The sequence below is a fragment of the Sebastes fasciatus genome, chromosome 20, assembly GCF_043250625.1.
Source record: "Sebastes fasciatus isolate fSebFas1 chromosome 20, fSebFas1.pri, whole genome shotgun sequence".
In the NCBI taxonomy this organism is placed as follows: Eukaryota; Metazoa; Chordata; class Actinopteri; order Perciformes; family Sebastidae; genus Sebastes; species Sebastes fasciatus.
In genome coordinates, this window is record NC_133814.1 from 15,834,285 (window position 1) to 15,861,494 (window position 27,210).

The following is a 27,210-nucleotide window of genomic DNA, read 5'->3' on the forward strand; positions in this document are numbered from 1 at the left end:
AATAGTGCAGGAGAGCATTTCTCATCCAATAGTTTCCACAGTCCCACACCTGTCTCAAGAGCATCAACGCCATTATCTGTTGTTGCTTTCACTGCTTAACATAAGATGGTTGTGTTTGAGTATGTGATCCATTTATCACAATAGGATGATGATTAGCACAAAGCTTCCAGGTTTTATTGTAAGTAAAAAAAATACCCAATTGTGTAGAAGTAGATCAAATTTAGTGAGTACGGATAAGATGGTATTGAAAGAGGTATGACGAATGGTGCTGGGGGGGATTTTGGGTCAGGAAACATGGTGTAACATATCCTCTTTCAAAGACAACAGGTCAGGGAGTTGTATTAAATACTACATTCCAGCTATTCTCAGTCGTCTCTCCGTGATTAATAACACAGTAGATGCTGACAAAGCTGTTTTCCGTCCAAGGGAATAACTGCTGATTATTTGATTTAAGACTGAGACAGGGATACTTTGTTTATTAACCTTTTCCATGGCTTGAATGAGCACAGGTTTAGTGGCTAGTTCATTTTCTTTATATCCCTAAGATAAAGTGAACAATAAAAGTGTCAGTTTGTATTCTCAAAGTAAATATGAGAGCAGAACAATGTGTTCGTCATGTACTCAGCTCTTAGGAGATGGTTTCTCATAATGAGATATATATTCATATTAGACACAGGTAAAAAAGTTGTATACTGAAGTCAAACATTGTAAAGTCCTTTGCATAACTGTCAGATCCTCCCAAGTGTATTTTACCATGACTTCTGAATGGATTGATGATCATATTTTTAAGATAGTGAGGCTGTGTTATAATCTTAAATACCTATTGGTTGTATGACATTCTGTGCCACGCGCCCACGCGTGTAACTATTTCACAGGTAGTGACTGGACCACACCTCTTAGTGTGTGTCAGTAGGGAATGTCTTTGAATTATGTGATCCTTTTGGTAACAGATAAACATGCAAATCACCAGAACATAGAATATGAAGCTTATTCTCAGGATTGGCAGGGTTTTCCCTGGCTCAAGACAAGGACGAGATTGTACCTAATGACCAGAAAGCCACACGATGCAAATAGCACAGGGCTGCTGTGTTAATGTTAGGCTTTTCACAGAAATATTGTTGTCACACGATGTATGAAAACCCAAACAGTTTTTTGTCTTTGCTCCAACTCAAGTCTCCCTCTCTACTCTGTGTCTGCTTCTCCATCTGTCTTTGCCAGATTTGAACCAGAGAGGGACCATGGAACAGCCTGGTCCTGCCTCAGATACACACATGATGGAAGGTTCGGAGGTTGAATCTGTGTCGCACCCGGTGAATCAGCCTCACAGCAGCACATCAGACATAGAAGAGGAGGAGCAAATCTCTCACAACGGTGCAGAGGAGGCAGAAAAGTGCAGTCAGGCAGAAGATGAAGCAGAGCTTGACAGTGAATTAATCAAGACTACGACAGATGTTCAGACAGACGTAAAGACAAAGTCGGACACATGCAGTCAGGAACATGTGGAGGGGAGTGAGCTGGATGCGGATGGTGGCTGTGATATCAGTACAGTTCCTATGGAAGGCGGGATACCTTCACTTTCAGATGAAGCAGGTGGAGCTTTAGTAGCACTAGTCAACACTTTAAATGATGTAGTAGAAAGCTCTCCTTCTGTTCTTGAAGGAACAATAGAAACTTTATTGACTTTTGATGAACCGAAGGATTCTCATGCCACCACTCTAAACAGCAATGAGCAGCCATCAGTCTTGCTTACAAATTGTCCCACAGAGCCGTCGCCTGCTGATGATAGTGGTTCAGCTGAGAGTCCCACATCCTCTTCCGTCCAAAGCGCTTCCAAAAACTCCCCCACCGACTCGACAACCACCTCCGGGTTCTGTAATGGCCCCTCTACCCCCGGCTCCGACACCGTCAGCTCCGACACTGTCAGCTCCTCCCTTGCTTCCAGCCCACAAACCAGTGCCAACACCTCAGCCCCCTTGCATTCCCTGTCGAGTCCGTATGACACTGATTGCAGCCGAAAGCTCATCTCCCAGATCCAGCGCTCGCTGTCGCAGGAGTCGCTGCTGGATGAGCTCGAGTCAGAGCTGTTGGGTTGCCAGCTGCCTGAGGGGGGAACTGGAGGTGAGAGGAAAGGAAGCCCACCTGTCAACGGACTCCCTGCAGACCAGGAGGACTGCATGATGGTCTTTGAGAAGTGTGTGCAATACAAGTACGCACAGCAGGAGAAATCTATTCAGAGGTAAACTGCTATTGAAATGGGTGCACTATGGACTTAATTAATCTGTGTCTGGTTTATCTGCTGCCAAGAGTAGCTGATGATGCACTAGGGCGCCTTCATCAAGTCATTTTAAACTGCTATTTGTACAGCACTTAGCTTCCAGTGTAATGGGCCAGTTTAGCAAGAGATTAACCTACTTTCTAATTGCTATTGCTTTTCTTTCACCATAGTTGTGTTAAATCTGTCTTGATTAAGCGGACACACAAGAATAATTGTTTTAAAGCCCAAGCAGGGTTTTTTTTTGCGGTAGTGAAACTGGACTTTATGGTTAAATGACACAGAATGACCCACATATTTTCCTATCCTGCTCTGTCTTCTTCTCAGTCTAAATTCTTCAGTACTTTGTGTGGACTTGACCTGAATTGGTATTGTATGCTTGTGTGTTTGTGTGTGTGGTGCCTCTGTGTGTATATAGGCTGCTTGAGGAGAACAAGAGGCATCAGGAGCTGATCCTGGGAATCTGTTCAGAGAAGGACAACATGAGGGAAGAGCTGAAAAAGAGGGCAGAGACAGAGAAGCAGCACATGGCCAGCATTAGAAAGGTTGGTTTCATTCTCTGCAGTCTTGTCACACAAGTGATGTGGTCTGTACCTGTCCCCTGGTCCAAAACAAGCAAATTCTAAAATAATGGGCTACATCTGCATGTCTCTCCAAGCTATTTTTAATCCGTTTTTTGAAAACAATGGAAGCCTATTCACATTATGTTTTCATCAACAAAGGAAGTGCTCCTCTGTGATGTTTTGTTTGACTTCCTGGACATTGACTCCTGCTAATTGTTATCACACAGCATCTGCATTTTTACCAGCTGCGACAGCGACACTGGTGTTTTTTTTTCACCTTTTGAGTCTGTGTATGAGTCATCATGGCAAAATGTGGTCCTAGAGACTTACCACAGATGCGGTTTTGAATACTTTGCCAGGTGCAAGATGCAGTCATGAAACTTTGCAGGTGTGTAGTTGAGATGACGGTTGAAGATGACTGTGGTCCGAGCAAGGGTGCAGGAAGTAATGTAGGGAGGGTTACGCCCTTGGCCCAATTTGGCATTCTTCCGGGTGTGATCCCATTGTAAGATGCTCTAGTTGCAATTATTTTCATTTTTGTTTTATGTCGTTTTGTGTTAGGGACTGTCACGCAGCTTAATGAAAGGACAAAACGTTGTTCCATAGTAGCCTTAAACACTGATGACTTATCAGAGCATTGCTCTCGACCGTCTACCTAGCACACCACACAACACAAGCACTTTTCTATTCACTGGATCTGGTTGAGCATCGCTGTTGCCATAGAAGGAACAATAATTCATGCCTTCTTGGTAACAGCGTTTGTTTAAGCATTGTGTAAGCAGAAGGAGTGCAGAAGGGATTTTTATGACATGCACTCAATGTATGCTTTTGATCCCTTTCCTCCCAACCATCATATGTAATTTATTTTAGGCTCATCTTGTCAGAGATATTTCAGTCGTCATTAACTGGAAAAACACCGAACTGCCTTGCTCTTCCTGTCCTTTTGTCTAAATGTATTTGGCCTCCAACATTTTGTGTCAGGTGTCATCCTGAGAAGCAGGTTAGCCCAGGTGTGGCCCCGGGGCTGAGATGTTGCCCAACGAGTTGCTTAACCCTGTATACTCAATGTTTCTGTAGTTGGAGGGCAGGGTGGAGGAGCTGCTGAGAGAACTGAAGGAGTCGCGGGATAGACTGATTCACCAGGACCAGGCTGCCAAGGCTGCCCTCCAGCATATGCAGAAAGAGATGTCCTACAGGCTTGAACAGGTAGAACTGGGACACAAATACTGTGAGGGTTTTTGATAAGCTGGTTACACAACTTAGTTTTGCCCCAATCTGCCCCTTATTTGCATGTCTGGCTTTTTATATTTTAGGCTGCTCCAGTACTTTTATGTTGCTGAACTAAGATCGAGTTTGTCTCTTAACTCACAATGAAAACTTTCAACAACATACCCATTGCAACGGCAGGTTTTTCTAGTTTTTTGGACTACAGTAGAAAATTACAGTTCTGTATTGATTTTACTGTAGCTGTTCGCCCAGGACCCCTAACATGTCTTTAAAAAACGAAAAAAAGGGAATTATAGCTATGCACTTGCATTAATTCTGTCCTGACTAGTTGAGAAAAAAGACCGGAAATACCTGGCTGAAATGAAGATGATAAAGATCCTCTGTACTAAAGATTTGCAGTCACGCACATCTTTTGGATGATGTGTTGCGGTGTCACTATCAGACAAACTGCAGTATTTCCTTCTACTGTTTCTCACTATCTATAAACTGACTTTTTTTGCCTATGCATCAATATCACTGCCACTGAGTAACATGTACCACCTTACATAAAGAAAATGCTGTATTCATCTTTAGATTTAAATTATTGCTGAAGCTAAAATAGCTTTTAAAGAAAGGTTTCTCACAACCAGCCAAAAATACAGTGCGCTGTTTTTTTGCCACACACAGTATCCCATGTATCCTTGAAGATGTTTGCACAGAACTAGCAGCTGAACGGTCAAGGTCTTTGCACCCCAAACTCTTGTTATTGCAGATTTAATCACTTGTTAAGCGAATAGTGCAGGAGGAGCACATTTCTCATCCAATAGTTTCCACACCTGGATGAAACTGTGTAGGGCACTTTTCTCTTGGCAGTTTTGTCACACTTCACAATTTTTAATTTCACTGTTCAGTGAACAATAAGAGGTACATTTTGCTCTCAGTCGTCTCTTGAAGCCCATCCCTTATATCAGTCCTCCCTTGTATTAAGATGGTGACCCAGTCCAACTGTTGCCCCTGAGGTTTGAAACATTTCTTTTGTTATTTTATAGAAACTCTGTGCCGCGTAACTGATAATTTAATTATTTTTTATTTAAAGTGCACATTGTGATGCCTGATGCACATAAAGTGCTATATCTTGTTTCTTTTAAGTTGTATTGCTAAACCCACAAACGCACACACAACAACTCTTATACAGTTTCTCCCTACTTCTCTTGCTCTCCTGGAAGTCCAGCTTGTTGGAGCATGCAGTGAAGATTGCACATAAAACATAAAACTTTTAACTGACAAACTAAGAAATGGTACATGTCATGAGCATCTCAGTGGCATGAGGAATGAACACACAGGTGTGAGATCAGTAGTGTGTATCACAGTGTGCCCTGGTCTTAAAAGTGCGAGGATAATGGAAGGAGGATCAATAATGGAAATAATCTTCATATCTTAATGAGCAGTACAAGCAGCTCAGACTGAAGTGTGTGAAATTATATAAACCTATTATTCATGTAATAAACAACCATCTCAGGTGAGCAAGAAGTGCGACGAGGCACGCCAAGAGAAGGAGGGCATGGTGATGAAGTATGTGCGGGGGGAGAAAGAGGCCCTGGACCTGAGGCGTGACAAGGAGAGTTTGGAGAAGAGGCTGAGGGAAGCCACCAAGGAGGTCGACCGCCAGGCCCTCCGAGGAAACCAGCTGGCTCAGGAGAAAGGTCGGCTGCAGCAGCTGTACGACGCTAAGGTAAATAAATACCATGTCATTTGTAAGTGCCTCGTTAAAGTGTTGTTATTTTCTAAAAACATCTGCTGTCCTGTCCTCCGATATTGTCCCTGCTTCACCCTTCTCTCTCTCTCCGTGTTCTCAGGAAGGCGAGGTTAGCAGGTTGACTCGAGAGGTGGAAAAGTTGAAGGAGGAGATTAACTCGCATCTTATCAAGGTCAAATGGGCCCAGAACAAACTGAAGAGCGAGGCGGATGCACACAAGGTAATGTAACCTGTGACGTGTTGAGCAATCCTGTTGAGATTAAATATCATTTTTCAACAGAAATGCAGTCAAACAACACGTAACGACTCACAACCCACATGTTCTCTACATAATAGAGGAAATATTTTATAGATAAACACTATATTCTAATCACTTGTTCATAATATCCTTGTGCTTTGAATGCTATTGCAGATGTGGGTATGAACCTGAACATGCGGCAGTTAAATTTGAATCAAATGATACACTGAAAACAAATAGCTAAATTTGCATGTATAATCAGGTTGACTACATAAAGGCGTTGCAGCTCCAGTATACAGTTAACACATTGCCCATCAGTTTTGAAAGAGCATACTTCAATTTTCTGTTGATTTTCTTCATTAAGTCTAGAAACCACGCTTGTTGTTTGTCAAAGATGTGTGCCTGCTAAGTATTTCCAGGATACAAATGACATCCCCTTCAGTCATTACATCTGTATCCGCTCCATAAAAAAAAACATGATTAGACTTGTCTTTTGATTTCGGGGGCGAAATGAAATGGGGGGTGAAAATGGTACAGTAATGATCCTGCAAGGAAATCATCATTAACTTTGTTGCTATTTTTGAAGATGTCTATTACGAAATAATGCATTTGTTTTTACCTGCCTCCGAGCAAATACGCAACAATAAACGGAGGGAAAAAGCAAAAGCTCAGTAGTTGCTCAAGGCCACAGGAGCTGAGTCACTAATGTCCTTCTCTGTGGTGGTTTGTGTGGTTGATGTGTGTGTGTAAATCACTCTGACTGCACAAATTATTGATGTATTTGCCAGGAAGAGAAGTGACAAAACAGGAACTTTCTGCAAATCATTGCATGGCTTTGTAGATTACAGTACAGGCTTTGAAGTGAAATGCCCTTTTTTTAGTGTCATAATTACAAAAGCATGTTTATCTGTGTGCAGGAATCTAAAGACAAGCTGAGAGACACCACTTCCAAATTGGCCCAGGCCAAAGAAGAGACTGAACAGATCCGCAAGAACACCCAGGACATGATCCGGACCTACCAGGTCTGTGACATTTATCACATAGAAGTATTAGTTGGCTCATGACCAAGACTGTGAGCAAATGTAAAATATCTGTGTACGTGTGAGAAATATAGTATATGTCTGGATTTGTTGGATGTAGTTAGAGATTGCATCTTTTTTTGGCAGTGTCACAATTTGTGTGCTTATCAGGCTCAGTTAGTCTACTCCCTGAATGAACCAACCGATTGGTTAAAGAATTAAATGAATCAAATCTGATTGGTCAGTGACACATGAGGTGAGAAAACATTCAGCTGTATCACATACTATGCTTCCACATGCATGGACTGAATGCCATTTTTTCATACAAAAAGATGCTATTCAGCAAAATTGAACTTGATTGATTCTGCCTCAGTAGAATGGCAGTTTTCATTTATACCTTGTGATGGTAGTAGAGAGCTGCCTAAGATTTCTCTCTGTGCTGGAAAGATTAGTTAGAGCTATTGTATTCAGCAGCAGTGTGTGATTATCAGAGCATACACAGACAACAGTGACAGTGTATGTATTTATATTATTAATACATTTAAAAAGGTAACTTACACCATATAGTTAATAAGATCAGAAAAGTCCTAGATATCTTTGTAGCAAACATGGAAATTATGTTTTGGTGTCTCATTGTCATTATGAGTTGCCTTATATCAATCAATCAACCTTTATTTGTACAGCACCTTTCATACATGTGAATGCAGTTCAAAGTGCTTCACAGATGACTGACATGCCGAACGTAAGACAGAACAAGTGTGAACCGTGAAAACAACAAAAAAGACTAACAATAATTTTATACCAATGCATGTGAGAAAAAAAGCAATAATAACAGTAACAGTAGTAAAACAGTGTGAAGTAAAATGTTGATTAATAACAATAACAATAAAATATAATACAATTATACAAATTCAATACAATAAAGTAAGTGATTAATGAAATAACAGTAAAATATAATATAATAATACAAATTAAATACAGTTAAATAGGCGATTAATAAAATAACTGTAAAATATAATAACATTATGCAAATTAAATACAATAAAATAAGTGATTGACAAAATAACCGTAAAATATAATACAATTTTACAACTTAAAGACAATAAAATAAGTGAATAAGCTAATAGAATAATAACCATTCTTAATCAAAGGCTTGGCTGAATAGGTAGGTTTGAAGTTTAAGTATATTTCACACATCTCTCTTTCTTCCAGGCTAGCCTTCTCTGTAAGTCAGCCCCTCTTTTACTGTACATACTCTCTTTCACCCTGATTATTATTGTCTTGTTTTGAAATCTTTTACCTCTCTCTCCTCCAGGAATCGGAGGAACTCAAGTCCAACGCGCTGGACACTAAACTGAAAGAGACCAAAGGAGAGCTGGAGAAACACAAGCAGGAACAAACAGACCAATTAGAGGTGACAACCACTGTGCACACACACAAACACTTCCTCACACACTCATGTGTACACAAGAGCTCATTATGTGTGTGTATACATGAGCTTAATGTGGCCAGTGAGTGGGAGCTTCAAATCCTGGACAAAATGAGAAGCTAAGCAGCTTTATCATTAAAATGAGTAGTTTATGTGCTTGCTGGGTAACACTTTCTATGACACCCATGTCTATAATGCTTTATAAACATACTTAGAATGCATTGTAATCTGCTTATAGCACTTTATAGTTATAGTTACAATCACTTATAACTATTATAACACACGATAAAGCATTTTATAAGGTCAAGTATCATAATACTTCATAATTGTCACTCACTGATATGTTTTTGCAGGGATCATTGTGTATTATAATTCCCATAGTTGTAATACATTATAATATTTTTATAATGCGTTATAATCACTCTTATAATGCATTATAATGTGATTATAAGTTACTCTTAAGTAAAGTAAAAATGTATTTTACTTGCATAGATTTAATCACATTTTTTTAAAGCAAACAATGACCAGTTGGAGTAACTTATAATCAGATTATAATGCGTTATAACAGTAATTATAATGCATTATGAAAAGATTAAAATGCATTACAACATTGGGAATCATAATACACTATGATCCTTGCAACAAAAAAAATGTCAGTGACTGACCAGTAGTTATGAATTATTATGATACTTGACCTGATAAGTCATTATAAAATGCTTTATACTATGTTATGATTGGTGTTAAGCATTATGATATTTATGAGGGCTTATAACTATAATTATACAGTGCTTTAAGAAGATTATAATGCATTATAGACATGGGCATCATAGAAAGTGTTACTGCTTGCTGCATACATACTACTTGTGTTTCTATTTGCATCTATGTGATGATCCACCAGAAATACAAAATAATACAGGTTTGCTATTAATTGAAAAATACATATACGTTGTCTTCCGCCAGACCATTATTCAGCCTTTTTATTGTTGGTTTTGATGCCAGCTCTTCTAGTAAAACTGTTTTATTTTCAGCTGTTTTCATCAGTCTGAGAGGTGTAATTGCCTTAAGTAGGAATGAGTAACAAACTGGCACATAGGCTCTACAGGCAGACACACATGCACACAGGCAGCACAGACATGGACTCCATCCAAACACAATGGCCTGTTTTTCTCTCTGCCTCATTCATGAGGGGAATCGCACTTTAAAAATAAATGGCCTAGAAATAATCAATACGAAGCCGCGGCTTTCAACAACAACCCAGAAGACATCACCCATTTCTTGGTGTCATTCCACAAGCCTGGTTTGTTTATCCAGGGTGTTTGCCTTTAAGTCACAAACATCAGGCTTTAGAAGTCATTAAATTGTCTTAAATTTGAATTTTGATGTATTAATTTTAGCTTTATTTAGTTTTTATTTATTCAAATATTATTTATTATTTTAATTTTCTTTTTAGGTAATCCTACTTATTTTTCATTTTTGTCAGATAATTTGGCATAAAGAAGATTAATACAGTGAACTTTTAACACTGTAATGATGTACAGTATGTTGTGGGCCTACCACTGTGTGCTGCAGATTGTTTTTAAGACAGTTTCTTTTAATGTCGGACCTCAGCAGATAGCACTGCCCTGCTGATGAATAAACTGGTCCAAATCTGTTTATTTGAGTATATATGTTATGACGCAGCTCAGTCATAAATAATGCAAAACAGTTGGGTTTCCATTACTGTGTGGGTGTCAACATTAAAATTGGATGGGAAGGGATGAATGGAGAACATAGACATTACTGGCATGTTGTCTTGGATACCACAGGCTACTAATAGCTTCTTGGAAAAATTGACTAGCGGTCGTAGCATTAATGGCTTTATTCAAAAAGATGAGACGAAAACGTTATTAAGCTTTGCTTTCGCATGTGTAATGACTGCATAAGCAAAATCATGTTAATGAGCTTGAGCACTTGGATTTCCAGGAAATGCATCTGTAATGAAATGATGCTACTGTATGATTTTTCAGAAAGAAATGAGCTCCATTAAGTGTGAGTGAGGGTTAAGTTGATGGGTAAAACCATTTGAACTGAATGTGTATTAGATCTTAGTGATCAAAATCGGAATTGACAGAAGAAACCTTTTTTTAGAATTGGGCATCCTTTCACAGTTAGGATTCAGAGGTTTAGAAACATAAATAGCTTTTATGAGCAAAGTAAAAACAGTGGATATCTAATGTAGATGTAAATGAATTCGTCTGGCAGGTGCACCGAGTGAAGGCCAAAGAGCTGGATGACCTGAAAAGGAGCTACAAAGAGGGCATGGATGAGCTCATCACTCTACGAACCAAGGTTGGTCATACAGACGGGGGCTTGAACATCTGCATGTGCACATTGTATCAGCGGGTTAATTAAAGGTGCGTTGCTCTGCAGTTAAAGTGTCTAGAGGACGAGCGTCCACGCTGGGAGGACGAGCTGAGCAAGTACAGGGAGATGATCAACCGGCAGAAAGCTGAGATCGGACGCCAGAGAGAAAAGCTGGAAGAGATCACGGCGCTCCAGGAGCAGCATCAACGGTACAAACACACACACTCTCACACTGATCATGCAGGAACAGTACGTTTTTTTTTTTTCGAGTACCGTATTGCAGGATTTAAAGCTAGGCCAAGGACCGATATAGCTCGCAGGGCAGGAAGGGACTCGAGTCCCTCTGTGGGTGAGTGGCTCTGCTCGGCCATGTGCAGATGACTTGATAGAGAAACTTTTCCACTTATTGAAATGATGCCTTCTGTGAGTGCCATAAGTAGGTGGCGCCAACCCAAATAGATTCAAAAGCTTCTCTACTTTTTTCCTGGCTGTCATTTGGAGCAGCAGGAAGTTTTTTTTTTTCACCACTCGCACCAACATTTTTAGTTGTTGGCAAAGAAAAATGAGTGTGATGCCACCAGTACTCTGGTCCGGAGACAACTTCACTACCAGTGAAGATTGTGACTTTCATCCTGACACATTATGTATAGCTCATTTTTGTTATTTTGTGAATCAAAATCAAACAGTTAGTGGTCATTTCAGCTAGCCAATAGCTTCAATGGTCAATATGAATGCTGATGCAAAAACTGTCTCATTTGAAATAAATAAATTGAAATGAGTTGAGACATTTTCTCATGTTTCAATCATTCCTTCAAGTCAATAATTTGTATCTAAATTTTGTGAATTTTTTATTTTTTTTATTTTTCTGCATTTATTTTTTTAACAATGTTATTGAGGAAAAAAAATAAAAACACAAAAAAATCATTATGCATGCATACTTAAACATATACATTATATATACATACATATTAATGAACAAACAATATTAAAATGATTAAAAATACATACATTAACTCCTATTATGAAAATGGTGAAATAATAATCAATAATCAGTTTTACTTAATTTTGTGTATCTTATTAAGTATAATATCCTGTTCATTGTACAATATATAATTGTAGCCCTTACAGTACGCATTTCACACACATTCAGTTCGTAGTGAATGCCCATTCAATGTGAGCTGCTGTCTTTATTAACGCCTTGCCAATAAATCTTTTGTCACACAGTGATAAACAGGAGGTCACGTCTCTCCGTGAGGAAGTGGACGGCCTGTCCAACCAGATGGCAGACCTCCAGCGGGATGTACAAGGCAGCAGGGAGCGCGAGGCCGAGTTGCTGGGCTTCACTGAGAAGCTGAGCAGCAAGAACGCCCAGCTCCAGTCAGAGAGCAACTCGCTGCAGTCTCAGCTGGATCAGCTCAACGACAGCTTCACAGAGCTCCAAGCAAAGCTGGAGGAGACCAACAGGCTGCTGGATGACAAGGTCGGGCGAGTTGGATGACACAGAGAATAATATGTGCTATATTTTTTTATCCATTCAATCACAAGCAGTCATTGCCAATTTATCATTGCTGCATCATTATGCTAATCCCCCCCCACCTTCCCCGTCTCCATTAATCCTGCAGTCACGGCTGCTGAAACAGGAAGAGGTGCTGAGGCAGCAGGAGGTGCAGGGCCTGCAGGAGGAGCGGGCAGCGTTGCAGACAGAGGTGACTCAACTGAAAACCAGAGTAGAAGAGCTGAGGGATGAGCTGGTGACTCAAAAAAGGAAACAAGCTGCTAACATCAAAGACCTGACGAAACATCTGACACAAGGTTAGAAAACCAGCTAACAGTATATCACTGTAGCTCCTTCACGGTACAGTACACAGCTTAATGTAACTATTTCATTAGCAGATAAGCAGGATTACACCTTAGGGCCATTTAGCTTCGTGTTTTTTTTCACCAGCATTCAAAAACCAGACATTTAGAAATTCATAGCAAAATCCCTCATGTGACAATAAAACACTGTGAGGCATTTTTTCAGGTGTAAATTAGATTGTATTTAAATTGCAAGGAATCAAAAGCGTAGTATCATTTCCAGCCCCGCCCAAGTGGCCACTGTGTTCATGTATCTAAAACCATATCAGAATGTCATAATTGAAAATGATAGATTTCCTGTTTCCCCATCATCTAATTTCACTTCACTGTGATATTTAATATATGATGTCTGGACTGAGAGACCGTCCTTACTCAGGATTTAATGTGAGGTCACACATGCATATTAAGAGGAGAATATGCAGGGTGATTAGAAACGAGGGAGATGGGAGTGTACAGATAGGTGCGGTGTATAGAGAGCTAATGTTCCTCTCATGCTAGGATTATACTTAATAGAGAAAGCCAGCTTCCCCTACTTGGTTCTCTGGGGGGGCACACACACACACACACACACACACACACACACACACACACACACACACACACACACACAGACAGTCACCTTAAGGCACAAAGTTCAGCGCTATTATCTTAAACACAAGCTTTTCACTTTCACAGAAGCACATTGTTATCAGTGGAGCCTGTGATCATTCATCAGTGTTGCAGTTACAGTTCCCGACTGCAGCACAGTAATTTTAAGCCTTTGATTATGCATGGAAGGTTTGCTGAGCGTGCACTCCTCTTCAAAAGCAGCCTGAGTCACCTTTTATTTAGGTAGACACCGTCACAGAGAAACGCTCAATGAGTTCAGTCACACAACCACGCTTGGCTTCGACTTTCATCTTGCCTTTTTGTGGGCTTCTGCCTCCATTAATTTGTTTGTAATAGTTCATTAGTCTTCTGATTCTGACAGTTTTCATAATCAAGTTATTTCTTAAGCGGAAATGCCAGTGTTTCCTCATTATAGCCTATTAGATATAAATATTTGCTCACTTGTTTTTATTGATATGATTTAAACTGAATACTTTTTGTTTTTCTGACCGTTCAAACAAGCAATTTGACATTTTTTGACCCCACTTTCAGATGTCTTAAATGTGAAACTAGTCTCTCAAGATGCTTTTTCAAGCACACAGTGCAAAATTTAAGTTAATAAGTCAATGTAATATTCAGCAGTTAGCAATACCAGCAATATCTTTGTCAAAGCATTTTTAGATTGTGTCTATCCCACAGACTTATTGGTGTTAATCTCTCTGTTTGAGCTGACAGTTCTGTACTTTCTCTTCTACAGCTCGTAAGAGACTGGATCAGGTTGAGAATGGAGGCTGCGACCGGGATGCCGGCAGCATGGGCAGTCGCTCAAGCTCCTCAGGTACTGCTGCCGGATTTGGTTAGTATTTAACAAAAACAGAAGGCATATCATAAAAGACTTTTCCGATATTTGTCCTGTCAAGTATTTTTCTTCTTCTGGTGACATAAATGTCCCTCCAAGAAAGGTAGTGTTTAAAAAAAGTGCACTATAAAGAGTATTTGTTCTTTTTGTTTATGGAAAATAATCATAGCTCACAGCTGGTTGACACATGACCAAAGTTACAACAACAAACAGTCTTCTGAGTTCATCTCCCTCCCCTGTATCCCCCAGGCTCCTTGAATACCCGCCACGGTGGGAGCAGTGGCGTTGAAGAGCGGTCACCGGAGAGCCTGTCGGGTCCTTCAGTGGTGGTCGTGGACAGCTTCCCGGAGGTCGACAAGACTGTGATGGTGGAGCGCATCGTCCGTCTGCAAAAGGCTCTGGCTCGCAAGCAGGAGAAAATAGAGTTCATGGAGGATCACATCAAACAGCTGGTGGAGGAGATCCGGAAAAAGACCAAGTGAGTGGCGCGGGCCAAAGTACAGGGAGCAGAGAAAGAGAGATGGCGGGAAGAACATTTTGATTATATATTTTTTTACTGCTACATACAAAGATGGATTAATTTTCTGGGAGCAGACCCTCTAATGCAAGGTGTTCAGATTTTACTGGTGCAGTGGATGGTGGTATATTGTGCTCAAAGTTAGACCCTACAGCAGTTTTAATGCAACAGTAGTGCCATAATAATACAGTTTCGCTAAAGGTTGTCAACCTCTCAAAGTATTTTGACTTGTTTAATAGATACAGAAGAACAAGCAGCCATTAAATTGTACAAGAGGAGTCAGCAAAATACAAAAAGTTGTACACTAAAGAGACGGGGAAGCTCAGAGGAAGATTCAAGATGCTCCACCACCGCTCAGTGATCACTCTTACGAAAGTTCAAGTACCAAATACTCAGTATACTGGTACCCTCAAACATCCTGTGGAAACTTGCACAGCCACAATTTGTGTGACCTGCGATAAAGAAAAGCAGCAACACCTCATGTGATAACATCAAAAGTCTATACAGGAGTGAGAGCAGAGAGAGTGTCAAAAGGGGAAAAGGGCATAAGGACTTAATGCAGTGTATATTTTCTTAGTTACACCACAGCTCTTAGCATTTGGTTTTGCAGATAGATGTACTGACCATTAGATTTTAATGAAATATTTTTTGTTGGACACCCTACCTCGGTGTATCGCTGCGTCAGCTCACCTTGATAAAACAGCATATTATGCATAAACACACACAGTTTACGGCCGCCTACCTCCTTCTGTGTCTCATCTTTAGATTCTAATTCATGCATCGCACTTCTGATTCGTGACAAACTTCACTTGGAGCTATTTACAGTCAAGAGAGGGGAGAATGATGCATCAGTATGGATCCTTAATGAGGTGCAATCCATATTCACAGCCATCCCCTAAACTAAAGCGACGGTGTGTGTGAAGGACGTTAGAGCCATCTTAATCACATCACTGCTTTATGTATAGGTTAGGCCTTGAAGTGGATTGTGGACCGATGTTGGGAGTGATGATTTTCCAACAACACAGAATCTCATCGGTAGAACCAAATGGGACTTAAGACATGGAAACATTTTTCTCTACTGAGTGAAATCTTATTCAAAGATCAGTATGGACCCCTACTTCCCTACTGTATTCTACTTGGATCACGTGTTTCTCAGCTACACACTCGTATTGAATCCATTAGCCTCAACCTATATTCAAGAGTTAAAATTGAGGACGAATCCCACGGTTGCTGCTGGGCTAAATTTAGCTCTGCAAAAAACTCGGCTAAATGAGGCGGGAGGGTGGGGGGGGGGGGTATTGCACTACGAAGAATGTGGGTGTGAGTTTGTCCTTTTTGCCTTTCTGTACCTATCCCTCCAGGACAGCCTGGTGAACACTGATGAGCTAAATGTAAGCCTGAAGCAGGTGATGAATAAAGCCGAAGCTTAGTGGGTCCCTGATAAAGAACGTTTCCACATCCATACCGCTCTGTCGTATGATCGTAGCAGTGCTTTTGCATCTTTAAGCTCATTTACTATTAATGATTATAACCATTTACTACTCACGTGTACCCATTATTTTCCAAAGAATGTAGAGTTGTGAAGTGGGAGGAGCTATTTCGGGTACCCCCGGCTCAGGAAGTAAAAGTTCCATGGTGCATTTTGTTAAGAAATGTCCAATCACAGAGCTTAAAACTCTGTTACGAGCAGATTAAAGGAGCAGTGTGTAGCATTTAGGAGGATCTATTGGCAGAAATGGAATATAATATTAACGCGTATATTTTCTTTAGTGTATAATCACCTGAGAATTAAGAATCGTTGTGTTTTCGTTACCTTAGAATGAGCCGTTTATATCTACATAGGGAGTGGGACCTCTTCATGGAGCCAGCCGCCATGTTTCTACAGTAACCCAGAACAGACAAACCAAACACCGACTCTAGACTCGCGTTTTTGCTTTAGCCACCGTAGTTCTCCTACATGCTTGGCACACGGGAGAAGTTGCAATCTACAACCTCACCGCCGAGATGCCACCAAATCCTACGCACTGCACCTTTAATTCAATTCATGTTTGGATTTTGGGTCAATTTTGAATTAATTCGCCAACTACGGCGCTGTGTTTTGCTGCTAACTGCAGTGTCGAAGCGTTTTGAATTTGCTGCACGTCTCACTGGCCTCTTCTCCGTAGCTACGGCCACTGAGGCTCATGGGTATTGCAGTATTTAGAGCAGCCCAACTGATGTAAAAAAAAAAAAAACACACGAGAAACCTTTAGGATCGTTACATTAATCGGGAGCCTCTCGTAGGAGTGGGAAAAATACTCACACTTAGTAACTCTATTACTACATGATTATTTTTAGATGTTTTTTCACCTATCATGCAGTTGTCATTATGTTTTTCCGAGTGGCATATTCCTGTGCTGCTAGGAAGTCAAACACAGGTCACTCTCTATAATGTTCATACAGTATACTATATGTGATTTGCATTAAATGAGCTAAAACATGCAGAAACGGCAGCATCATCCTTCAAGGGCAACGATGTCTGTCCTTCCCACACCTGGTTATTATGACCATTAAGTCTAAATGGGCCAGTCATGTGACTTGAATTAAAATGCTGCTGCTGATATAAACCAGATGAGAACAGGAGGGAGGCCGTCTGTTCAGGAGATGGATATTTATTTAGAGAGCACCGCTTTTTGCTCTGTCTTGTTGTAATCAATGCTAACTGCAAATCAGGGCAATATAAGCTGCTCTGTTTTAGGCTATTATGGATCCACACCTGCTGAATGTGTTTAAGTATACGTAATGGATCCTTCAAGGTTATCTGGGATTTCTATCCCATTACCAGTCAGGCGTAGAGTTTCTTAAAGCCAGTGCCTGTGATTTTGTTTTGTAAATAATACAGAGGATAGATTTATTAATATTTGATCATGAGTATCTACATTTATTGTACATGTTGCAACAAAAAATCTTTAACGTGAAGGTGATAATTGCCTTTTAAATTCATGGATCTAGCCTGCGTATTTCTGAATATGATACAAATTTTAACATACAAACAACCAAAGGCATATCTTTCTTTCTCTGCATCTTCTTCTTTTTGTCTCGCCACTTTTTGGGCTCAACGTTTAGTCCCCTTTGAGCTTTTTTACCGCAGTGCGGTCCGACACAACATATCCGAGAGCTGTTGCTGTACCCAGAATTGCCACCTTCGCTTCATGCATGCTTGACTTGCCGCCCTCATTGCTTACATACGCTCTCTCAGCTGGGAAGAAAAGGACGTATTACTCACAAATTCAAAAACAAGTCTTGCTCACATCCCTCCCCCCCATCGCCGACCTGTGCATGCCCTTCAGCGCACCATGTGGCCACATCTTTAATTTCTGTCACTTTTTTTGTTTTTACTAAACACTGTCGTGATGGAACTGGGGTCCAAATATGGACCCTCGCAAGTCTAGTCTGAGGTAAGTCTCATTTTATGTCTGTGCAAGCCCAGATGGTGTCTGTATGTGTGTGTGGATGGGGACGATTTATCATGGTGGCTGTTTTTTGTAGTGCTTACTGTACATAGCTACTTTATCATTTTACATTTTTTTTGCACCATAGACATATTTGTTTTGTTAGTTTGTAATGCATACACTGTAACATACAGTTTTAGGTTTTATGTAGTGCATAGATATTGGGTTGACTTCTGTGAAAGACTTACAATACCAAGACAGAAAACATATTTATTAATTAATTAGTTATATAATAAAAGATTAGACTGATTCTTTTCCCCACAGAGAGTGAAAGTAAGAGTCAATACCGAGTTTAATCTTACCAACATACCAAATATGTGTACTGTCGTTCAACATACTTTTGCGTGACTAAACAGTAGTATGTATCTTTTCGGACGCACTGAGCAGTAATTTACGTCGTCACTTCCTGAGAGCCTCTTTGCCGGTTGCGGATGCGTAACCATGCCAACCTCATGTGACCGAAGCGATGATTTGTGCGAATCAAAGCATGAACTAATTTACAAAATATATTACGCCTAGCAAAGTGAAATCTTATACTTACATTTCAATTGAAGCGTTATTGACGTTACAGAGCTGTCCGCCAGTGTTTTTATACTTTAATATTTAACCGGAAATAGTATGCAATTCGCATACTATTGGTTTCATACTAAAGTTTCGGACATACTTAATAATCTCACATACTGTTTTAGCATACTAAATAAATAGCATGTTAGTACGGCATTTCCAACGCAACCTTAGTTTGTCTGCAGAGAGCCGTTCTGGTCGCCACACATGAAGAATCAAGGCCATCACAGCATAGAAATGGGACGTAGTACACAAACTGTTTTTTCCATTCATTTTCATTTGTGGTATTAAGATTTGTAATTCCTGAGAGATAGATGATGATTAGTAGTAGTAGTGGCAGTAGTAATGGTTGTCGTTGTTGTAGTAGAATTTGTAACGTTTAGGTATTCACCTCCAATGAATCTGCACCTCCAGTTATCTTCTTGAGAATCTTTCATCTTTCTCTGTCGAGAAATGATGGAGAGTGCAGATTTTGTGTGGAGTGGAAATCTCATTTACGGTCGGGTACGTCCCTTTGCTCACCTTCAAACAGTCCCTCTCAAACACACCCTGTATTTGAACTAAACAAACGCCAGTATGGGGCTGAATACTGTTGGCGTTTCGGGTGTACAGCCGGTTTAAAATATCGATTACTGGCCCATCTCAAGAGATTTCCAGGAGGATGTTGACCTTTTCTGTAGGACATTACCCGACCCTCTTCACTGGTCCACACCGAGTCTTAAAGAGAAAATTAAGAATACAGTTGCAATTGTAATCCCAGCCTTGTACGTGCTTTAATTTATCTTTGGAGTCCGGCCCGAGCATCCTCATTCTCACGGCAGTAGAAGAAATGTTATGAATGAGCTTCACACTCTAATTTCCTTAACCATCTCCTTTATCTTGATTATTGCTTTGTATGTTATCTTCCCCTTCTCTTTTGGTCGCATATTAAGAAAAAGATAATAATATGGGACGCAGTAATGAATTTCTCTCTGGCTCTGTTTTTCCTTTTAATAGAAACAGGCTTTGCTTGTCAGTCCCTCTGCTGAGAAAATTGGACAACAGGAAGTTTGGAGCTGTTAAGCTAATGAATTCTCCCCTCTCTCTGACACAAACATAGCTTAACCTCGACCCTATATTGTTATTGAGATGAAAGTGTATTATGAACGTGAAGATTTATCTCACTTTCACAGACGTGTAGTTGATTAATTGAATCCTGGAAGCCCATTCTAATGCGGGCCCTTTTCATTACCTTCTCCTCTGACCGCCACAAGAATAATCTCTCTAACTATGACTGAATGTATCCCGTGCGCACGCGAGTTCAACAAGCCATCCCACTGGAATTACTATTCCAGAAGCGTCCGCTGCTTTTGCTGCTGGAAAACGGTTTTATTGCTCTGTAGGAGCTCTCCATGCTCTAACCTATAAATCCCACTTTCTCAATTTTCTCTGCGGCCGATGCCACTTGGTTTTTGAAGCACGCAGTTTGACTCCTCTTCTCCCCTTTCTCCCCCCCCCTCCCGCAGAATTATCCAGAGCTATGTGCTAAGAGAGGAGACGGGGGCCCTCTCATCAGAGGCGTCGGACCTTAACAAGGCAAACCTGGGCCGGCGGGGAGGCATCATGGCGTCGCTTTACACCTCCCACCCGGCAGACAGCGGGCTGACCCTGGATCTGTCGCTGGAGATCAACAGGAAGCTGCAGGCCGTGTTGGAGGACACGCTGCTGAAGAACATTACTCTGAAGGTAAGTCATCACACTCCATACGTATTGAGCTATAAATGCAGAAAAAACATACAGGCGTTATTGATGATTTGTGCAGTTTCCCCTTGAAAGCGGCTTAATTTGCAGTGAGTGATTAATTGTTTGAGCTCAGAGTGGATGATTAATTAGCTGTGTCAGTTTCATGCTCCACCTTGACTATCAAAGCGTGCAGGTGCTGCCATCATCAGTCAAATCAAAATACAGAAAGCGTTAGTGTGAGCTCATATCAGGTTGTTGATTCACAGGTTGGTATGTTACAATACACATAGATTAGAAAACACTATGTACTATCATTATCCATTCATATGGCTCTCATTATAGTGTTGTGAGCTGTCCACCATTGTCAGTTATGAACGTTGTCATCACTACCACATTGTGGGATATTTATGCCGGCGTATTGTCCAGCGGTAATATTTCACTGATAATAGTGTGCAATTTACGTACTAGTGGTATCATACTAACCCTATTATTCCTTTGTGTTAGCAGTTCAGTTTATTTGCTGTTATTGCACGGATAGTGTTCATGTTTGTGAAGGTGTATTCTGCTATTTTTAATTAATTTTCTACCCCTCTATATTTTATTCAATAACTTCTATCAATTTTTTTTGCCCATCAGTGCCTTTTTATAGAAATTTATTACACGGCTTTGCTGAATGCTCGATTGTGATTGGTCAATCACGGCGTTCTACGGTCTATTATTTCTTTATAGCAGACTGTTGCTAAGTATAACAGACCGTTGCTATGGGCGCAGTTCTGATGTCGGACTCTGACGGACCGTTCTTGTTTCAAATTATCGATTTTTCAACCATTTTCAACCACTTGCTTTCACTGATTTAAACAAATCCTTTCACAGCTTTGTGCATTAACTTCAACAAATCCTGATGCAAACAACCGTTGGGTTTCGTTGTTGTTGGGTTTTCTGAATTTTTCTAAAGATTGACACCATCGAATGTTTGAATGTTTGCCAGAGAAACTAATTCGAATGAATTTCAAATACTAAATCTTCATCAGTGGTGTATATTTTTCATTGATTTAAGTCACAAAGGGCTTAAAAAATAAAATATTAAATCATCAAATTTGCGAAAAGGGACTTGTTTTGATTCTATAATTTAGGCCCAGTCTGTCTAAGATATTAAATTACTATTGATTTTGTCTGTACTTAATCAACAACAACAGTACAGCGATGGTAATACAATACTAACAATATTACAGTGTCGGGGTAGCTGAAAGGGAATGTAAAGCCAGCTGCTACTTTCTGACATTTGGGTCGTATCTCCCGAACCTTTAAAGTCGGCCGTATAGCATGCATCACATTTTCTGTAAGTGACTTTTGATTTCATTTGACAGACTGTCAGGACCGTATGCTCGTTGTCTATCAACTTTATCAAGTTTTTAGAGAGCTGACATGTTGGGAATCGTGGTCTAATTCAGAAGCTGCATTATTGATGCTTTTGCTAAGAAAGGAAACTGTGCCCCGCTGTACCGGAGACGTGTTTCTCCTCCTCACTAGTTCACCATCTGAACTAGTTGATTTAAGCCTATAATATTCACAGCATTCATCCTCATTCAGCCCTCGTGTGTGTGTGTGTGTGTGTGTGTGTGTGTGTGTGTGTGTGTGTGTGTGTGTGTGTGTGTGTGTGTGTGTGTGTGTGTGTGTGTGTGTGTGTGTGTGTGTGTGTGTGTGTGTGTGTGTGTGTGTGTGTGTGTGTGTGTGTGTGTGTGTGTGTGTGTGTGTGTGTGTGTGTGTGTGTGTGTGTGTGTGTGTGTGTGTGTGTGTGTGTGTGTGTGTGTGTGTGTGTGTGTGTGTGTGTGTGTGTGTGTGTGTGTGTGTGTGTGTGTGTGTGTGTGTGTGTGTGTGTGTGTGTGTGTGTGAGCTTTGTCCAGCTTTCTGCACCTGAGGGTCTTTTTGATAATTTAATTGAATTAGGATTTCAACTGAACCAATTTTCTGACGTGTTAGTGTTGAATTAATGAATCCGTTCCACCTCTCGGCTCTCCGTTTAGAACCGTCTGAAGAGGTGATGCAGTCAGATGATGTACCCATAAGAGAACGTAGCGCCAGGACGGTAGCACCCTGTTGTGACTACTTTTTTATTCCCTGAAATATGCACACTTCCCAGATTTACCTTGTTAAAAGTTTTTCATTAACCACCCAGCGTGAGAATGTATGCATTTGATGAGAGTTGTGAGACGTAGCTTGGTCGAAATTTGTATCAGTTGATGTGTTTAATTCAGGAAGAATATGCAATACAACCCATTTATTTTTCACCGTTTCTACATATTGGAAAGTGTCAAATGAATCTTGAATCCACGCTTAATACAGTGGGCGAGAAACTGCTTCCCAACATGGTGAAGCCACATAAAGATAATGGAAAACAAAAAGAAATTAAAATACGCGCCCACATAAACGAGGCAAACTCTCAAAGCGTGTCATTGTCTTGTCTTCTTGTATTGTTACAGCTACTTTGACGTTTGTCTTTTTGCACTTATGTTTATGTTTGCACATTAGATGCTTTCATAAATATATATTCGTATTTTGCAAACAAGCAGCTTCATATTGTCTTTATATTGTGTCGAACCTATCTTAAAGACACCCCACGTAAAAAACCTAAATTAGACAGTAAATTATAATGTGGGAGTACTTTCTGGCAGCGATTTTCTCTTTATGTGGATGGAAGATGATTGGCAGGAGGGAATGATATAAAAACAGTCAAGATGGGGGACAATAAAGTGACAAAACAAAACACTCTGACAAAGCCAAATTAAGGCTTCGCATGTAATGTGATGGATGATTTAGCTTTGGCAATTTTCAAGCCTGTGATGATGTTTTTTCATTCTGTATAAGAATTGATGGCAGTAAGTGGTTTCTTCAATGTGCCCTGCTTTTTTCAATCATTTTCATATACAAACACTTAGATTTTAAGTTTTTATTAGGGCTGTCAATCGATTAAAATGTTTAATTGAGATTAATCGCATGACGATATATAGTTAATCACGATTAATCGCATTTTTTATCTGTTCAAAATGTACCTTAAAGGGAGATTTGTCAAGTATCAAGTAAAACAAATTTGCTTCAATATGTTATCACGTTAACTTTGACAGCCCTAGTTTTTATGATTTATTTTTTCATAAGTAGTATTAATTAAATCACGTTTCTATGCACTTTTTGGACTCTTTAATATTAAAACGGCAAATGTCATTCAGACTTTTAGATGCCATTTTTGTTCTAATGAAGATGCTTTCTTCCCAGAATATCTCCACATGGAAATAACTGGCAAAAATGCATTAGCATATTTTACTTTTTTCCCCTCCTCTATTTATTGCTGATATACATCCACAGCACACCGGTCCATCTCATGTATGTGAGTCTAAAAGTCTTCCGTCTCTTTAACAGGAGAATCTGCAGACTCTGGGGGCCGAGATCGAGAGGCTCATAAAACAGCGGAGAGACCTCGAGGACGGAGTCAGGGGGAAGTGACACAGGAAAGAGGAAATAAAAGGACCAATAAGGAACCTCCAACCCACCATTTTTTTTTTGAAGGGACAGCAACTCACAGTCATTCTCCCAACATATGAAGGAGCAAATTGAATGTTGTAAGTGCCAGTAGCACCTCAGGCTGCTTTTTTTTGAAGGACCTCTTGTCCATTTGGTGTCTGAACCTACCTATACTGTTATTCCATCCGCATCGTACCCGCCTCCTCCGACACAACAGATCTTCCTCTGGCTAACATCCGCCTCCCGGGAGCCTTTGCCAAGATAAAACACCTCGGGCCAGTTGCTTCAAGCTTGAAAGTCTGACTGTCTTGTTAACTAATTGATGCCATAATTAATGAATGTATAGCAAATTCTACCTGGGAAGTAGTCAAAAAACGACAAACACTGATTTGCCGACGAATCATCCTATAAAGAAAAAAAAGACTCCTCACAGCTCTTTCCGGTAAGCAAACTGAAATGAGATGATCATCACCCAGCATGCTCTCTCTCTCTCTGCTCGTCTCCGTCTGCCAATAAGCCAAATGTATTTTTGAAAAGCTGCTTCTTCAGCTTGACTTACGCAGCACTCCAAGAAGCAAAAGTGGGGGAAAAAAGAGCAACAGATCAGCCCTCCCTGTCTTGTTGGGGACCTCGTATGCCACCTCCTGCGCATTTTTTCATCAACTTTTGCTCCGCACAGCACTTAAGGCCGAGCTTGTGAAGCGAGACGCCTCGCATCAGCAGACCCACCCATCTGTGTGACACCGGTGCTAGACCTGAAGGAAAGCAGGCTTGCAGTGTTTTCATGCAGCCAACAAAAACAGCACGATGTCATCAGCGTTGAAGTATCCTAATGTTAAGCAGAAAAATCTATGACAAGTATGATATCATGTAAACGGTTGAAATGTAGAGCTGGTCTTGAGTTTGGCCATTTTTGAATGTGATTTATTTTTTAATTTATTTTCGTTTTTCGTTGGCTTAAAAATTTAAGTTTTATTTGTCTGGTTGTCCATTTTTATTTTTATTATCTTTGTATATTCACTTAAAGCTTTTCTTAGAATATTTTGGTCTTTGCTTTTAATTTAAAATAATGAATACCTTGAATATTTTTGCCTTTTCCTTTAGAGCTACGAAGATGAATCGATTAGTTGTCAACTATCAAATCGATAGAATCAATCAAATATGAATCAATTCTTTTAAGAGAAAAAAAGTTAAAATTCTCTGATTCCAGCTTCTTAAATGTGAATTGTTTTGCTTTTCTTTACTCCTCTAAACTGAATATCTTTGAGTTGTGGACAAAACAAGACATTTGCGGACGTCATCTTGGGATTTGGGAAACACTAATTCACATTTTCTGATATTTTCTAGACCAAACAACTAATCGATTTAATCGAGAAAATGATCCACAGATTAATCGACAATGAAAATAATCATTAGTTGCAGGCCTACTTTCCATCACAAGTCTTGTTTAGTACCAACTGGCAGCAACTTGTCTTAATCAGACATCTAAAGCTGTTTATGTTCCCTGAAAGTGATTTATTAGCATTCCTCATATCAAAGATCGGACACACAGATGCTAAACTTTCTTTGCACCATGTGCACAATATGATGTGGTGAGGGGAAAGATAAAAATGTTAAGGTTTTCCTATCACACTCCTCTTTTTCTTTGTCCGTTGAAGTAAATCAGACGAATCAGAAGGAGATCTGTAGCTGTAGCTCAGGAAAAGCCAATTGAACCTACAGAAATATATCCAGGGACAAAAGTGCAATGCTGTTCCTTTCGTTGATTTGTTTTTGTTTTTGTTGTTGTTCTGAATGTGTTTGTGCGCCAGTATACTGTTTTATATGTCTGTTTTTATGCTTGTGTACGTGCAACATGCGACTGTGCAGGTGTTTGAAGAAGTGTCCAGCTCGTGTGTTTGTGTGTGTGTCTGCATGCACGGCTGCACGTGTGCCTTTTTTTAACCTCTCAAGCTTTAGTGTTTACACTCCTTCGTGTACATGCTTCAGCTGTAAGAGCTTATTGGCTATGAAGTTTGTTTCATCCAGAGGGGTAACCTTGATTTGCATTTAGACCAGAGTCTGTCAGCAACACAAACACACATACACACACACCTGCAGCTTCTGTCTCTCATTCACAGACGTTTAATCTATCCTATATACACACACACACACACGCACAGTCTGAAGGGGAAAGAGCGGGCAACTAGCTTTGATTCAACAAGTTTCCTCGGGTCTTTATTTGATCTGATTGCAGAGGCTTTCACAAAAACATAAGCCTCCATCTCTATATTTTCCCCAATCAGAAACAGGCGTTTATGGGTCATGAATTGGCTACAGGTTGATCCCCTTTTCCCGTACACCCCGAGGCGGTGTTGAAACGGCCCCTCTACGTGAATGGAGATGAAAGTTTCCAGGATTGAGGTCACGGAGTCATTAAAGCCTACCGTGTTGCTGCAGTGGGATGCTCGCCGTTTGATGTACCGCTGCTTTATATTTCATCCGAAACTGATTTCTTTGTGGGATCAGCGCGTTAACGTACAGACGGCCGCACCTGATTACATCTTGATTCTCCTTGATATGGAAACTTAATAACCTTTTAAACTCCAAAAAAAGGTTCAGAAATGTTGCCGTTTTATCACTTTGGCATTTCGGTTTCTGCTCCTATCAGGTGGTTATTTCAAAATGGAATTGTTCTGGGTGTTTTCAAAATGAGCTGCTTGCTGCCGAACAGATGAAAAAATCATAGTTGTTGTTTTTGCAGTCTGTTTCTGGGATAGACGTAAAATACAACCTATGCAAAACACTCGCATGGGATTTCCTAAATAATTCCCTCCTAATTCTCAGAGGCATGCTAATACGCTTCTTCTGTTTCGGTCACAGCGTGTCACCTGTAATGCTGATCCAAGATTTCACACATTCACAGCCTTGAAATGAAGCCATGCTGCAGCAAAAGTGTGAATGAATGACTCATGTTCTACTATACGGATATGAAGAAATGGTGTTCAGTGTGTGTGTGTGTCAAAATGTGACATGAAATTAGAAGTCATTTTTTCTGTTCTTCCTGCTGTGCAATGATTCCCTCCCTGCTCTTGTTTTTGTGGAATATTCAAACTGTGATTATAATATACATTTGTAAATATGTCATTCTGTAAAATGAGAAGTTTTTAAAAAAAAATGCTGATTCTGGATTATGTTTGTGTATATATATGGTGTTTCCAGGGAATAAAAGGAGATGAGTCTTAACCTTCTCTTGAATGTCCCGCAATGTCTCATATCTCATGTTTGGGG

At 40.2% G+C, this 27,210-nt stretch overlaps 1 protein-coding gene across 2 annotated transcripts in view; it reads left to right on the forward strand.

Annotated features, from left to right (window-relative positions):
- ccdc186 (coiled-coil domain-containing protein 186) overlaps nt 1-27,165 on the forward strand; it is a 28,456-nt gene extending 1,291 nt beyond the window's left edge. The window contains exons 2-16 of one of the 2 annotated variants that reach the window (XM_074621037.1): nt 1,219-2,236; nt 2,691-2,817; nt 3,913-4,041; nt 5,561-5,773; nt 5,898-6,017; nt 6,953-7,057; nt 8,370-8,468; nt 10,725-10,811; nt 10,893-11,035; nt 12,051-12,306; nt 12,449-12,638; nt 14,029-14,109; nt 14,380-14,608; nt 20,208-20,427; nt 23,839-27,165. In XM_074621037.1, the coding sequence (XP_074477138.1) occupies nt 1,239-2,236; nt 2,691-2,817; nt 3,913-4,041; nt 5,561-5,773; nt 5,898-6,017; nt 6,953-7,057; nt 8,370-8,468; nt 10,725-10,811; nt 10,893-11,035; nt 12,051-12,306; nt 12,449-12,638; nt 14,029-14,109; nt 14,380-14,608; nt 20,208-20,427; nt 23,839-23,922 (3,081 nt within the window). In that variant the 5' untranslated portion in view covers nt 1,219-1,238 and the 3' untranslated portion in view covers nt 23,923-27,165. Of the gene's footprint in view, nt 1-1,218; nt 2,237-2,690; nt 2,818-3,912; nt 4,042-5,560; nt 5,774-5,897; nt 6,018-6,952; nt 7,058-8,369; nt 8,469-10,724; nt 10,812-10,892; nt 11,036-12,050; nt 12,307-12,448; nt 12,639-14,028; nt 14,128-14,379; nt 14,609-20,207; nt 20,428-23,838 lie in introns of both variants that reach the window. The other variant, XM_074621036.1, reaches the window with a different exon arrangement.
- The last annotated feature ends 45 nt before the right edge of the window (nt 27,166-27,210 follow it).